Source organism: Petromyzon marinus, chromosome 1 (assembly GCF_048934315.1).
Source record: "Petromyzon marinus isolate PM22_M1 ecotype Great Lakes invasive population chromosome 1, UKy_Petmar_22M1.pri1.0, whole genome shotgun sequence".
Lineage (NCBI taxonomy): Eukaryota > Metazoa > Chordata > Hyperoartia > Petromyzontiformes > Petromyzontidae > Petromyzon > Petromyzon marinus.
The window spans coordinates 28,566,712-28,582,607 of record NC_133667.1 but is presented as its reverse complement, the minus strand read 5'-3'; the positions used below and the strand labels follow the sequence as shown (position 1 = coordinate 28,582,607).

The 15,896-nt window shown below is 45.2% G+C and overlaps 1 protein-coding gene across 2 annotated transcripts in view; it reads left to right on the top strand.

Moving 5' to 3' along the window:
• Positions 1-15,896, top strand: part of CCDC171 (coiled-coil domain containing 171) — a 41,944-nt gene that overhangs the window by 23,028 nt on the left and 3,020 nt on the right. For both annotated transcript variants that reach the window (XM_032947693.2, XM_032947702.2), the window contains exons 23-24: positions 7,367-7,489; positions 8,248-8,391. In XM_032947693.2, the coding sequence (XP_032803584.2) occupies positions 7,367-7,489; positions 8,248-8,391 (267 nt within the window). The remainder of the gene's footprint in view (positions 1-7,366; positions 7,490-8,247; positions 8,392-15,896) is intronic.

Genomic DNA, 15,896 nt, shown 5'->3' with positions numbered 1-15,896 from the left:
TTTGACGGTACATGGCCCCGTCCATCGTCCCTTTGATGCGGTGAAGTTGTCCTGTTCCCTTAGCAGAAAAACACCCCCAAAGCATAATGTTTCCACCTCCATTCTAGATTTGAAGCTTTCGTGACTGCAAGGATCCATACTCTTTGGTTCTATTCGGTAAAGTCACCTAGGTAAAAAAATAAAACAACAAAAATCACGACGTTTCGGCCACAACACAAGCGGCCTTCATCAGGTGAAGGGACCAGCCTGTCTCGAAGACTGCGCTGGAGTGAAACAGAGCCAAGCTCAGATTACGACCTTTAAGCTGTGTGAGAGGGATTAAGGTGCCTCGACAAAGGAATTAGCATAAAAATTAGCATTTGATTGGCAGACTTAGCATGATGAAAGGTGTAGCACGCGGCAGTGCACCTTTAGGCTGTGTGAGAGGGATTAAGGTGCCTTGACAAAGGAATTAGCGTAAAAATTACCATTTGATTGGCGGACTTATCATGATGAAAGGTGTAGCACAGTGATCGGCACCGGCAGTGCACCCGCCTGTGCTGCGAAAGTTTGGGGTATCACTATTTGAAAAAATATACTGTACCAATGAAAATTAGTTTAATGTTTGGTTCGATTTAGAACATCTTTCCAATGGTTGCTTAATTTGAAACCATCTTCTCGGTTGAAATTGTGTCTGTGTTTGTAGATCTGAATTGCTTCGTGAACAAATCTCTGATAAAAACCTGTGGGTTTGCAAAGAACTTTGGTATCGGAGAAAATTATATCGTGATCACCCACAGCGTTGTAACAGTGATCAGCAACGGCAGAAGAATTCGTTCTGCCGTGTTTCAAATCTGATTTGTGCTCGCGAATTCGGTCAGAGACATGTCGCTTCGTCTCCCCGATATTGCAATCACCGCAAGTACAACTCAATTTGTAAACCCCGGGGTATTGTAAGTCAGGAATGACATCCTTCACGGATGGGATCAGATCACGAATTTTATGTACTGTATTGAACCGGACCTGGATCTTGTGTTTGTTTAGAATTTTGGAAATCTTTTTAGTAATGCCTGCTATATATGGTAGTGTGATGGTTTTGACCGGAGTATCAAGTGGTTGTTTCTGTATGGAGGGAGAAACAGCTTGGCGGATGGTACGGTCAGAGTATCCATTCCTTTTGAGGGCCAGGTGTACATGTTTTAATTCACTGGTCAGGTGGCGTTGGTCTGAAATGCAATGAGCCCTATGGTATAAAGTTTTGATGAGAGAATTCTTTTGGGCTGGGTGGTGGTGGGAATCAGGCTTCAAGTATGAATCTGTGTGGGTGGGTTTCCTGTAGACAGAATGCCCCAATGAGCCATCAGGTCTCCTCTCAAACAGAACATCCAAGAATCGTAGCTTGCCATTTTTCTCCACTTCCATGGTGAATTTGATGGCGGGATGTCTGGAATTGATGTGGTGTAGGAAAAGGTTCATAGCCAAATGACGAAAGTGTCATCCACATATCTCTTCCACAGGGAAGGTCTGAGGGTGGAAGTCTGGATGGCGTCCGATTCAAATTTCTCCATGAAAACATTGGCTATCACTGGTGATAAGGGGGAACCCATGGGAGTACCCACATTTTGCTTGTAGAAGGAACCATTCCAAGTGAAGTAGGTGAGGCAGTGCCTGACCAGCGTAGGTACCTCGGGGTTTAGTCCATGTTGTACCAAATTTTCAATTATATCAATGACGGTGGGGATGGTGTTCTTGGGGTCATACGCAGCATTCCTCCTCCAAACACGGCGAGTTGAGTTGATGCCAAAGAGCTCCATTTTGGTCTCATCTGACCACAACACTTTCACCCAGTTGTCCTCTGAATCATTCAGATGTTCATTGGCAAACTTCAGACGGGCATGTGTATGTGCTTTCTTGAGTAGGGGGACCTTGCGGGCGCTGCAGGATTTCAGTCCTTCTCAGCGTAGTGTGTTACCAATTGTTTTCTTGGTGACTATGGTCCCAGCTGCCTTGAGATCATTGACAAGATCCTCCCGTGTAGTTCTGGGCTGATTCCTCACCGTTCTCATGATCATTGCAACTCCACAAGGTGAGATTTTGCATGGAGCCCCAGGCCGAGGGAGATTGACCGTTCTTTTGTGTTTCTTCCATTTGCGAATAATTTCACCAACTGTTGTCACCGCATTCGTGAACATAAAGCAGACCTTAAACACGGTAGGACCAACACCTCGGCCGTAGCAGATCATTGTTCTAATTCAGTAGGCTCACATGCCATTGACTTTTCCAAGACGGAGGTTCTTTGTAAGCCATCTGGCTTCCATGAGAGATTCGTTCATGAGGCTATCCACATATACAAACACAGAGACAATTTCAACCGAGAAGATGGATTCTATCTTAGCAATCATTGGAAAGATTTGATAAATCATTTCAGTTCTTGATTGATTGTTCACGCTTACAGTGCCTTTCAGACAGCATACATAAAAACAAATTTCGTCTCCCCCCTCCTCTTTTCAAAAAATAGATGGACTAGTCCTGGCAAACTGCCATCGTTGCGCGTGACGCAAACGTTATTTTTATATATATAAATAAATAAACATGCCGTTTTCAAAATAAATTTATGCAAACCGACACACCTGATGATGACCGTTTGAGTTATGGTCGAAACGTCGTGAGAATTTTTTTATTGTTTTATATATATTTTGTTATTTTGTTGTTTCTCTTCAACGTGACTTTACCGAAAAAACTAAGAATATGTTGTCACCTCGTCACCAAGCTGCTTGGCAAAGGTCTTGCAGCCCATTGCAGCCTTGTCTAGGTCTACAATCTTGTCCCTGACATCCTTGGAGAGCTCTTTGGTCTTGGCCATGGTGGAGAGTTTGGAATCTGATTGATTGATTGCTTCTGTGGACAGGTGTCTTTTATACAGGTAACAAGCTGAGATTAGGAGCACTCCCTTTAAGAGTGTGCTCCTAATCTCAGCTCGTTACCTGTATAAAAGACACCTGGGAGCCAGAAATCTTTCTGATTGAGAGGGAGTCAAATACTTATTTCCCTCATTAAAATGCAAATCAATTTATAACATTTTTGACATGCGTTTTTCTGGATTTTCGTGTTGTTATTCTCTCACTGTTCAAATAAACCTACCATTAAAATTATAGACTGATCATTTGTTCGTCAGTGGGCAAACGTACAAAATCAGCAGGGGATCAAATACTTTTTTCCCTCACTGTATTAGAGTAGCTCACAAATCAAGACGTGGCACCAGGGTGCCAAAATACTCATCGCCACACACAAGTCTATTGAGCCTGGTCCAAAACAGTCTGGATAGCTGGGGGTTATTTGACCATACGTCACCATGCCGATCATTGCGGGTTGGTGAAGGTGCAGAGCATAGACGTTGGAGTACACTACAGCAATGGCATTTGTTGCAGTGCTCTCGGCTGTCTACTGCCCAGGCCCCACATTCCTGTGACATCCTGTTTATGCATGGCGGTTACTCTTAAAAGCACTAGATACACTCACCTGTATAGCATGGAAAATCTGACGAGATCAAGTACATTCTGGGTGATTTAGTCAAAGGGTTTTCACATCACACTTCGCTTAAAACAATATCAACAATTGCCTTATATATTTTTTGAAAGATTTGTTTTAATCGTTTAATCATAGTGTACGTAGTAAAGCACTTGTTTAATTTAACACCATGAAGGAACATTTTATCTGGCAATAATGTAATTGCATTTCTCTCCCTGTACACTGCACAAGCACTTCCACTATTTCAAATGGAGTGCTGTCAAGTACCAGCCTTCACATTAGCTTCCCAGCCACAGTGTCCGATTGGAGCCACTGCTCACGGCTGAATTAATTTTGGGTGAGAGAAGAGAGTCCGTCTGCCGCTATTACTTCAGGGGGCCGTAAACCCAGCGCAGATGTTACCCTGGAAAGTCATTACCTCACTGTTTAATAATTACAGGGCATCTGTGCATCATTCGCTGATGATACATAAACTTCGCACCAGAAAACAACCTCAGCACTTCTGTGAATTTGATGTTAACCCTTTAAACCATTTAAAACTGTCCACTACAGCGGAGCCTAATGAGGTATGGTGACCAAAATATATTGAGTAGTGCTCACTTCTGATTTTAGGAACTATTAGTTGTTGCAATGAACAAACTTGGAAAGCCTTGTCACAGTTGTGAGAGATGGAGTAATGCATTTCAGTTAATATGGTCAATATGTATAAGTTCACAAGATGAGGTTGCATACAAATAAGAATGGGTTTTCAGGGGGGGGGCTATGGGGTGTAAAAAATAGTTCAATCTGACATTCAAGTCGCATCATTGAAAATAATCTTAGTTGGTCAACAAGTATCAATGGGAATATTTCAGAAGCTGAAGCAGTTTGAGGACTGTTTAATACCAACATTTTTTACGTTAATCATTGCTTACAAATATAACATGGTAAATTATTATTAGAGCCAGGATGCTAAATGCCCATTTCCACGTATCGTAATTACCAACTAAATGTCCAATGCATAGAGTTTATAACATACATTTAAATTAATATGTTCGTGTAATAAAAAAAACAATTGCTTCATAAATAATTTTTATATAAATAAACGTACTGGATATGGGTTTCCCTAATGTTTTTATACAAACAATCTGTTTTGGGAAAGACAGATGCTGTGTAGGGGAACAAATCTCAGCAGACTTGCATAACATGGTCCCAACATGTGCCTGCAGTTCACAAAACACTCTAATCCCGATTACATTCTCCTCTCTTGGGTTCACAAACATTCTCTCTGTAGTGGCATCTGAATAACTGGTATCTAGCGATCCAACTCGAATTAAAAAAAAAACTTATACGCTATCCTGCATCACCATTCCCTCAACACCTGCCACAACATTAACCCGTGCAATATTTGGAAAGGGTGCTTCTTTAAAACACATTCATTACGATGCATTTCATTGCAATAGTTTTATCATATATTGTGCAACAAAGGTGCAAATACTCCGAAAACAATCATAAAAAGGTTGTATAGCTTTTGGAACTGAATAGGAAACATTTTAGACAATACTGACAATAGTACCATAATGGGAAAATGCCACTTGGAGCAAAAGTTACCCAACTGTTTTCAAGTACCTTTAAGATACCCATCATTGATAATTTGTCTGGCAATCTTGAAAACCCAATTGCAGAACATATTGCTTTCTTTGGTATAGGGGCAAGGGGCACTGCGGGGGGGAGGTGGGGGGGTAAATTCCTGCATATGTGTTTTTGAGCTCTGTCACATGCATGTCCCTTATTCTTTAAAGTGGCACATTTAAAACAGTTAAAGAGCTATTAAGGATGATATAGCATTTTATCGAGAGGCGTGCATCAACAGGCGGGCTGTAAATTGTTTGGTTGTTGTGTTTTATTGACTGTGACATTTTATGAAGCGGCTGGAAAATCCAGCCCCCAAGAGGGGGCCCCCTTGGTAACATGTGGCAGTTTAATGCCCCATGTGACTGGCCTCATTTTTATGATGCTGTGATTTATTCTTGTGGTGTCATTGAGTTTGTCGACAACAACGTCAAAACCACCTATCGGTGTCTGTCCAGCTCACACATTTGTTTATCAGGCGAGTTTAAAAATGCATTGTGTGTGCGGTATTTATTTCTAGACTGTAAAACTCATTTGCAAATAATATGCAAAGTATTTGATAAATAAGCAGGCAGCCTAAGGGAGACAGTGTTGATTATAGATCTGGAAAGTTAATCAATGGGACCTTTACTAAGTGGCAGTAATTTAACATTGAAAGACTGACATTATGATGCAGGCTTCATATTAACTTGCCTCTTTCTAAACTGAGGAACCAATTGCATTAATGGCAAATTGAAATAGATTTGGCGGAGAAATCCCGTTCGTTACGTCTGCTGAACGGCAGGGAAGAGCTATCGTCTTTTCTCCAAAGCCTTCCTCAAGGTCTAATGGTTGCAGTTCCCAGCTACCAATTTTAATTGAGGTCCTCCATAATCAGGCGGGATGCATTGCAAAATCGATCCCCTTTAAATTTATTCATAGATACATTTTCCATTTCCACAGCGCAAGATCGATGGTAGGTCACTTGCATGTCTCTCTGCCTGCAGTGACTTCATCCTGTCTGTGTCCCATGGGGAGTGGTACTGGTGTACCTTTTGGTGGGGTGTAAATCAACAGCCATTTGCATACATAGATTCAGTAACTCGCAAGATCAGTTTCTTTACTTGCTGAGCATTCCAGAAACTTTTGTTTTAATCAGTATATTGCTTCGTGGCTTTGGCATTAATCTTGCTAAAATGGAGTGAATTGGCCTTTAATGTTGCCAAACTCGTGAATCCTGTGGAATAGTTATTTACAGAACTTTGTATCATTATTTCAGGTACTTCAGATTTGTGGTCCGGTAAATGTAAAACGATTATTGTTCGTATGCATTGTGTATTTATTTTGTGTCTGAAGAGAGATATTTAAAGAAAATGAATTACAGTTCCGTTATGGAATTCAAAGTCTATATTATGTCAGCGTCGTATATCTAAACTGCGAAAGACATTCTTGATTAAGACTGTTTGGAAATATATGTCCGGGATGTCATGATTTGTACTGTCACGTTTTACGAGCTGTAAATAATGTAGACTACAGTATAATGATGTGATGGCCCCACTTGTTTAAAAAAATAGTAACAATAAAAATGTTAAATAATATTGATGAATGTTTGTTTTTATATGTGGTTACACTAAATTTGGACACAGCACAGGCTTTCTAGAATCATTGCAGTCTGGGTTATGAGGTTTAGAACAGTCTAAATCATCTTGAGGAAATTGTATTGGGTAATTTTCAATTATCTTTACAAGGATATGTCAGCAGAAGTATTGAAACAAAGGCTCATAATATCTCACCACCATTGTCATGAACACTGGCTTACAACAAAAATACAATTAGCCAATGTTTATGGCCATTACCTTACTGTACGGCAGCGAGTGAAGGAAAGTGTGAGGTCATGACATCATTTATACTGAAAACGAATGTGATGTTTTGCAAAGACTTAAATATTTTAAACAAACAGTATCTTTGGACAGTTTTTAATTTTCTGATTTTGGGTATCAAACAAACCTCAATTGCGAAAGCACATGTATTCTTTCACAAAACATAATGTTACTATTTTAAACAAAGCTCTTTTAAGAGAGATTTCAATTGTTATCAACCATGATTATGTATGTTGAACTTCTTTCGCACCATTCATAGCCAACCGTGCCAATCAGTGGTGCGGGCGGGGGGGCAACAAACTAAAAACAAAAAGTAGCTTTAAATAAATAATATAATGTAAGTGAAGAAGCGCATACTCGTCGGTGCAATCTGACCTTTGGCACTGCAGGTGAGGGAGCAGCTATCCCTGTCGTGGGCCACGGGCGAACTGGCACTGCAGCCCGCCACACTGGTCCTGGAGAAGGCCATTGCAGATGGGGCCTGCCTGGGCGTGGAGGCCGGCATCTGTCAAGTATGACATGACACCCTTGGACATAGCCGCACTGGTTACTTGTATACGTCTGACTCCATAATAGAGGTTTTTTGTTGGGTTAGATAATGTAAATCTAAATGTGTCGTTAAACCCGCCACCACCTGAAACAGCCAATTAGTAAGGTTTGTCACGTAAACAAAACATGCCAATTAGTTACTCGTTCAGCACAGCGGTGTGTTGGAGAGTTTACCCACAACATTTACAATTCGATTATGACGTTTCACTGGTAATTACAACCCAAAAAACCCTCTTATGGCTAATATTGGTCGCATAAGCCGATGTGTTAAACATACATTTAACTTTTGATTTAAAGCTTTTGTGATTGCAGGGATTCATATTATTTAAATTATTTTATTGTTTCCCTTCTACGTAACTTTACCGAAAGAACCAAGAATATACATTTGACTGTTGGCTATTTACGTGTGCAATTATTCTTTGGCACAAGTCATAATTTTAAGTAATTTTTTTGGAGATTATTGCACTGATGGTAAAAAGTTACGTGTTACAAGTTGAAATGTGTTGCCATCAGTAGGCTGGGAATCAGTGAACTAAATAACTGTTTTGCCATAGATATTTCACTAAAATGTGTAATTGTTCATAAAATAAGCAATGGTTAATAACCTCTATCTTTCCTTCTACAGTAACGAGTTTAAGATTGTGAGTAGACAAGTTTTTGAGTCCAGACAAGGCATCCCTGAGCACCACCTGACAGAACGAGTGTTTTTGCCTCCCTGTAGAGCGTTGTGCGAAGCGTGTCGGACGTGCTGCAGGCTGCCTGGCTCAGGATATCGGCCCTAGAAAAAGAGATCGCCTCTCACAGACAGCACATCACTATGCTCAAGGGCGAGTTGCACACTGCCTGCCTCAGGGCAGAAGGCCAGGTAAGGGTTAAAGTAACCGTTGTGTAGTGAGCGGCTTCCGAGACGCGTCGTGTAGAAGGCTTTTTATTTATTAGGAACGCACTGGGCGATACATTTGTGTAACGCAGCTACACATAGCCGACCCTATCACACAACCCCATCGTCGGCGTCCAACTACGCAGCTGTTCGACTAGCGCAGTGACGGCGACGGTGAGAGCCTTGCAGGAGATCGGCCACGTGGTTGGACGACGAAGAGAGATGACGGCGAGCAGTGACGCAGCCAGGACCCAGGACCCGCAACAGCACCGAACCTCTGGTTCAGTCCCCCTTACATACACCATAGCGCAGCCAAGCCCCACCTCCGGCCACGCCCCGCCTCCAGCCACGCCCCCTTCCAGAACCTTCGAGCGGGTTCCCGGAGCTTTTCGACCGACTCCACCTTTCACCTTTAGCCCAGATACGCCCTCCTCATAATTAGACATTACGTAACTTGCCCATAACTATGATTACCCCTTCAGGCCGACAGGTGACATCCTGTCATTACATCACCCCCCCCCCCCATGTTTAAAATATAGCCGTCCCGGCTAACAATGATAACAAAAACACACGTGAGGCAGAAAAAGTTCCGCCATAAACTGTAATAAAAAACCCAACAAAATGTTTTTTTTTTAAATAAGGCAGAACGATCCGCAATGACAAGAGAAGGACCCAAGCAGCAACTTAGGAAGGTAAGAGAAGAGGCAAGGCGAGGAACAGAGAGGTAGAGTAAAAAAAAAATTCCCCTCCGTACTACACGAGAACGCAACCCCCCAATTTCCCTCATACACACACAACGGAATGTTCTTGTCAACGAGTCCTCGACGCCAGTCCATCCATGAGGACAATGTTCACCTTCACCGAAGATGTGGGTTCTGCCCGATAACTCGAAGCCGGTTCCACTCCCGGCTTCGCAGGCATTGTGGACCCAGTCGCAGTCAGCGATATCACGGGCCCCGCCGACCTTTAGGGGTTCGGAAGCTGTGGGCGGCACAATACAATCCTCCTGACGCACACTCTCCATCGGCGTTTCCCCCGGCTCGTCCGACATAACAGACATCGTCCGTACACAATTTGGAGATGAGGTGTCAGTTCGAGGAGGAATATAAGGCTTCAACCGCGACGGATGAACAAACCAACGGCGACGGCCCACTCGTATACGCACGCACTGCGGCCGCTTGACTTCGACCACTTCCACGGGACCTTGCCATGGCCGATGCAGCTTAGGGGACGTTCCCAATGGCATTTGCGGGCCATGCAACCATGCCAGATCCCCCACAACCCACTGAAACAAATTGCCCTGCCGCTCCGCATTCCGTTCCTTAGCCGCCTGTGCTTTGGTGGTGTTTAATTTTGCCAATTGACAAGCTGCCGAAAAACGTTCTAGGCGCAGGCAAATTAGATTTTCCCTTTTTTTCAGACAAACCCAATGGAACCTCCAAAGGAGGTTCACTCTCCCTCCCGTACATGAGAAAAAAAGGCGAAAACCCCGTGTAAGTGTGAGGCGCCACCCTGTATGCGGCCAACACTCCTGGAACATGCAGATCCCAATTAGTTTGGGCTGCGCTGACTGCCTGACTGAGCATAGATGTCAAGGTCCTATGCAGCCGTTCCACCATCCCATCCGTCTGGGGGTGGACGTCCGAATTTTCCTAGTACCTAGCGCATCACAAATTTCCTGTAGTAGCTTGGAAGAGAAATTCCGTCCCTGATCCGTGAGAAGCTGCTCGGGGGCACCTTTATCCAATACGTATCCATGCAAAAACGCCTCGGCAATAGAGGCTGCCGACTGGTCAGGCAGCGGCTAGGCCATAGGCCATCGTGAAAAATACTCAAGGCCTACTTAGAGAAACTTGTTGCCCCTGTGCGTGGCAGGAAGGAGCCCGAGGATGTCGAGCACGACCAACTAATTAATTTGCAAAACCGAGATAGACTGCAGCAGAGGCTGGGACTTTCTCAGCGGCGGTTTCCTACGCGCGCATTCCATGCAACCTTGAATGAAGTGGTACACGTCGCTCGACATCCCCGGCCAATAATAATCGCGTTGCAATGTTAGCAACATTTTCCGCACTCCGAGATGTAACAACATATCCTCGTGCACAACCCGAGTCAACTTGCCTCGGAGGGCAGTAGGAACCACAACGCGATGACGGTGCAACCCATACTCGTACAGCATCAAAAGACCCTCCCTTAGGACCGGTCGCGGGCCGTCAGAGGGAGCAGACTTCTTGCGTCCAGCTTCCGCTTGACGCCGCAAGGTCATAAGGGACACGTCTTCCATTTGCAATCTTCCCCACTCGGCACGCGTAAGGTGCAAAACACTGTCCCCTGGCACGACCTCCTCGGCGGGCTCTCCTCCCTCGAGCACCGCCATGACAACTGCGGGTTTTCTCGACACAACGCCTCCATCCATATCCCATCCAATGTAACATTTTTATCCACCGCGCCAACAATCCCGTCGCATGCAATTCCATCACCCTCGTGAAACGCGGCTGTCGCGTGAGCCAACACCGTCCCCGCCTGAACCACAGCCGTCTCCGGGCCCGCATTGCGCACCTGCAAGAACGGTTCTTGGTTTAGGCGGACGACTGTCTGTGCGCCAACCAGCGCCAACCTCCGAGTCGCCGGATTAGACGGAGTCAACAAGACGCCCGATTCTGAATCCGCTACCTGTAACCGCTTACGATAGCGCAGCGGCACCAACATCTGCAATCCTGGCGGGATTTGCACCGAGTCCCTGGAAAGGGCCTGGACTGTAACATTCGCAACCATACTTTTGTGTGGGGACGACGGCATCTCCACATAGCCCTGATTGATGAGGATCTCAAGGGGCATTTTACTAAAACAATCTGTGCTCAAAAGGCATGGCACCGCCAGCGTCCTCGAGATCGGTACCAGCCCAACAACTGCGATCTCGCCAATCTTGACACAGGCCTCCACTTGCTCTATAATCCCTATACTACCACCGTTCGCTGCGACGCACACGTTTACTACCAGCCTAACAAGCTGGTTCCTCATCGGCAACAGATACAAAATTACATCCGATATAATTGTGGCGGAAGCACCCGTGTCTACCAGGACACGCACCTCAATTCCCTGGATCGAACCCGACACCGTCGAGGTCCCCGCAGCGGCCGCGATCACCCGACGCGCCAACTTCCTCCACTGTGTCCCCGAGCTAGGCCACCCCTGTGTAACAAGACCCTGCCACGCGGCAGCAATGTGAGTGCCACGCGGGGTAGAGATGACTTTCGGAAGCCTAGATGCCTGAGTTTGCAACATGGGCCAAGTGTCTGATTGTCGCAACTCGCCCGTTGGGGATGGGGTGCAGCCATCGATCGAGCCGGGGGCACCGGAGACGTCGTCGGGGCTCGATGCAGGCTCTGGCATCCCCGTGCGAAGTGCCCTGGCTGACCGCAGCGGAAGCAGGTAAGTGTGGCCCTCCGCAGCAGGCGATCCTCCTCCCTGTCTGCGACTCCACGCTGGGATGGCGGCTGCTACGTCACTGTTCGGCAGCAAGTTCACGGCTGGCTGAACTGCAACACTCCGTGGCGACCACCCAACCGACTCGACACTGCGGCGTTCTCCCCTCCACACCACCATCTAGGACCACCGGTGCAAGTTCTCGTGGGCCTGCAGACATTGGGCGGCCCATCGGGACGTCTGTTCGTCTTCGTCAGTTACCGGCAAGACGACCCCCATCTCTCTAGCCAGTCCCAACATCCTCTGCATTACCAGAGAGTCGAGGGCCTTCGGGTCCACTGCGGGGTACGCCGCCTCTCCCAGTGCCAATAGCGCGCTGCGGTAGGCGAGGAGTGTCTCGGCCTCCCCTCGTCTCCGCTGCAGAAACTTCTTACGCGTGTCGGAAGGTGGTTTGTATACTTAAGCCATCTCAGCGTATGCCCCATGGAGTATAGTTTTCTTCCCGGCGGGTATGGTTCGGAAAACAGCGAGGGCGTCGTCGTCTAACACCGTTGGCAGAACTCTCAGGACCTCCTCCTCCTCGGTCCAGTTCGCCAATCCGTAAGCCGGTTATAAGCGGCAGATAAAGGCGTTCCAATCTCCCCCTGCCGCAACGAATTCTCTGACAGGAGGCAGTCGGCGGGTTTGTTCAGTTCCTCTTCCACCGTCAACAACAGCAGGCGTCGATTCCGGCGAATCACGCCCGAGTCCTAAAATGGTGGCCTCCGACCACGCTTCTCCTACAACGCGCGTAATGGCGGCCTCCGGCCTCGTGGTCTCTGCATCACGCGTCATGGCGGTCGCCCCGCCCGCGGACGTTCCCGTCAGTGCGTCGTTCTTCGGCGCCTGATCTCCTCTTTCCGGCGAGATCTGTGTGGTCCGCCCCGCCATTGTAGTCGCCGTCATGAACTCCACCAACTGTGAGACAGTCGTCCGCAGAAGCTCCAGTTGCGCCAACACCACGCGCCAGCCCTCTTCAGGCTGTTGCTGCGGAGAGGCCGCCCCCAGTTCCGCCGTCTCTGGTGCAGCCAACTCTCCCACCGCGGTTTCAATAACTGGGACCGTGGTTGCCGGTGCTGTCATGAGGTCCTGTGTATCGTTTTCATCGTCATCGAAAGATGCCACAGGTGGGTTTTGCTTCTTTTGGTACTTCGACATTCTTCCATTTATTCAAATTTTCTTCTCAACCACTTCTGACTCCAAATGTAGTGAGCGGCTTCCAAGACACGTCGTGTAGAAGGCTTCTTATTTATTAGGAACACAACCCCATCGTCGGCATCCAACTACGCAGCTGTCCGACTAGTGCAGTGACGGCGACGATGAGAGCCTTGCAGAAGATCGACCACGTGGTCGGACGATGAAGAGAGATGACGACGAGCAGCGACGCAGCCAGGACCCGCAAAAGCACCGAACCTCTGGGACTAAACCTCTGGTTCGGTCTCTCTGGTTCGGTCCCCCTTACATACACCCCGGCGCGGCCAAGCCCCGCCTCCGGCCAAGCCCTGCCTCCGGCCACACCCCGCCTCCGGCCAAGCCCCGCCTCTGGCCACACCCCGCCTCCGGCCACGCCCCCTTCCAGAACCTTCGAGCAGGTTCCCGGAGCTTCCCGACTGCCTCCGCCTTTCACCTTTACCCCAGATACGCCCCCCTCATAATTAGACATTCCATAACTTGCCCATAACTGCGATTCACCCTTCAGGCCGACAGGTGACACCCTGTCATTACATATGTATTAAAAAGCACGAGTGCTAGAGGTACAAAAGTTGCACAAGCGGTAACACTGCATGGTTCTGTGTTTCTGTTTTCACAAACATTGGGTTGCTCATGCAAGCTTGTAAACTTGAAATGATACATTTCCTATTGTGAAGTGAAACACCGTAAATGGTAAGTAAAGGAGGGGATTATGTTTTTGATTATTCATGATAATGGCCAGCTCAGAAATACTCTGTTTCATAAATCGCATTTGTTGAATATTGCGGTATACCAGCACGGATATTGTGCATCATTTCTTTTTGGAGGATGCCTAATTAATAAAAATACCTTGAAATGTCTGAGCATAAATGTGGGCGTTTGTAATTGACATGTATATGAGTATTCAAATTTAAGTTGTATAAATGTGTATGGCAAAATGTAAAACAAAAATGAATGAGACAAAAAAAATATCTGAAAAATAACAACGTGGAAGCTGATTTTTTTTTTGCTTGAGTAGGGAGTTGAGGAGGGGATTGAGTACAGCTGAAGCTGGGACATGGCAGGCCTTCACTATGGCAGCTGGAGCTGGCTTTTATCGATAGTGGGGAGGACAAGACAAACCGCCCTGGCATTAACACAACCAGGCAAACATGCTCAATGCTTAAAAGAGAATGCAGAATGTACATCCACGCCAAGAAATGTATGTATGCATTACCTCTTTTGCACAGTATGTAGCCAACCGTGCTAATCGGGGGTGCGGGGGAAGGACAAGAAGCTAAACACAAAAAGCGGTTCTAAAAAAATGTACACAAGGGTTGCCCTGCAAGAAAAAAATGCCACTCCTTTAAACTTCCCTTGTGATTTAGAAATTAATTATATTGCTATGCATTTCTCAGTGGAACATTACAATTTCGTATCTTATTCTGGTGTAAAATTGTGCTGTGTAGACATTTAATGTAAGCATCTTCTGTGCATTTAGTAAACTCTTGTTTATTCTGTAAACACGTAGACCCCTAGTGGGTCACACATTTGCAGCTGATTTGCAAATCTAATGTTCTTTAAGCTCAATACAGCTTCTGTAGATGTAAAAAAATCATTATTTTTCTGCCAATGTGATCCCTTGGTAATGTACATCTGTAATTGTTCCTATTTGGCCAAGGACTCATTTGTAATCTTAAACACAGTAAATTTAAAACTTAGTACTCTTTTCCTGGGTAATGTTTCCCAATCCTCTCTCCCCAGTGATCTGTTACAGCAGAATTGCCTTTGAAAAAATGTGGCCTGATGGACTTTCCCATCAATTTTGTGCAGAAATCACCATCCGCATTGTGAAAGAACTGAATTGCTAAAATTTTAATTCCTCTGTCAAATAGACAACAGTACATTGTGCAGCAAATATGTAAAGTTGAAAAAAGCTTAGTTTTTTCCTGTATAATTAAAATTCAGAGTTAAAAGCACGAATAATGAAAAAGTTTACAAAGCAGAAGTCTTGATGTTTTTTATGTTAGCCTTTGACCAATGCGGTTAAGACCTACAGCTGTAAAAACCTTGTCAATCAAGCTCATTGACATTTCCAGGAAATAATGTTTGTACCGTGGGAATAACCTAGGGTTCCCAGCATTGATTAAAGGAAATTCTGTGGCTGATGAAGTTGCAATACACGTAACCACAACTGTTCCATCTTGCCACATGATCAAAGATGGTAACTCTTCTTTAAAAAAAATATAGAAAGTGTCTATTGTGTTCATTTTAATGGAGCTGTTTAAGATATAAAAAATGTTGTCTAATGTACTCGGAGATCATTAGGAGTTTAGCTAAGTACCATCGCTATCACGGACCATTGAATGTATGTTGGTTTGTGTATCTTCAAAAATATTCCAGTTTACATAAACGCTCAAGAGGTACATTTGGAAGTGGGAGAGCATTGATACATTGTATTTGGAAGGGAATGCAGGGGAGGCTAGCTTGTGCGCTTCTGTACCAACCACATACTGCACGACTGCCAACATTTGTGGCTGCATAATAATGTACAGTATATACTCTTTGTAGCTTACATGACCAGATACTTTGCACAACTTTCTCCTCCCTTGTGCATATGTTTGATCAGTCATTCAGCAAGATTTTTAAATAAACTTTTTAAAGATGTCTAAACACAAGGTATGATACAAATTAATTACCAAACTAGATATCGAAAGCTGCAATTAATTGTACTTGGCTTTTTTAATGTTACACATTTAGCAGACTGAAATTAATTGGCATTTACATATTTAAAATCTGCATTAAAGTTACATATTTAAAATAAACTTTTTTCCATTACTATAATAAGCCTTTTGTGG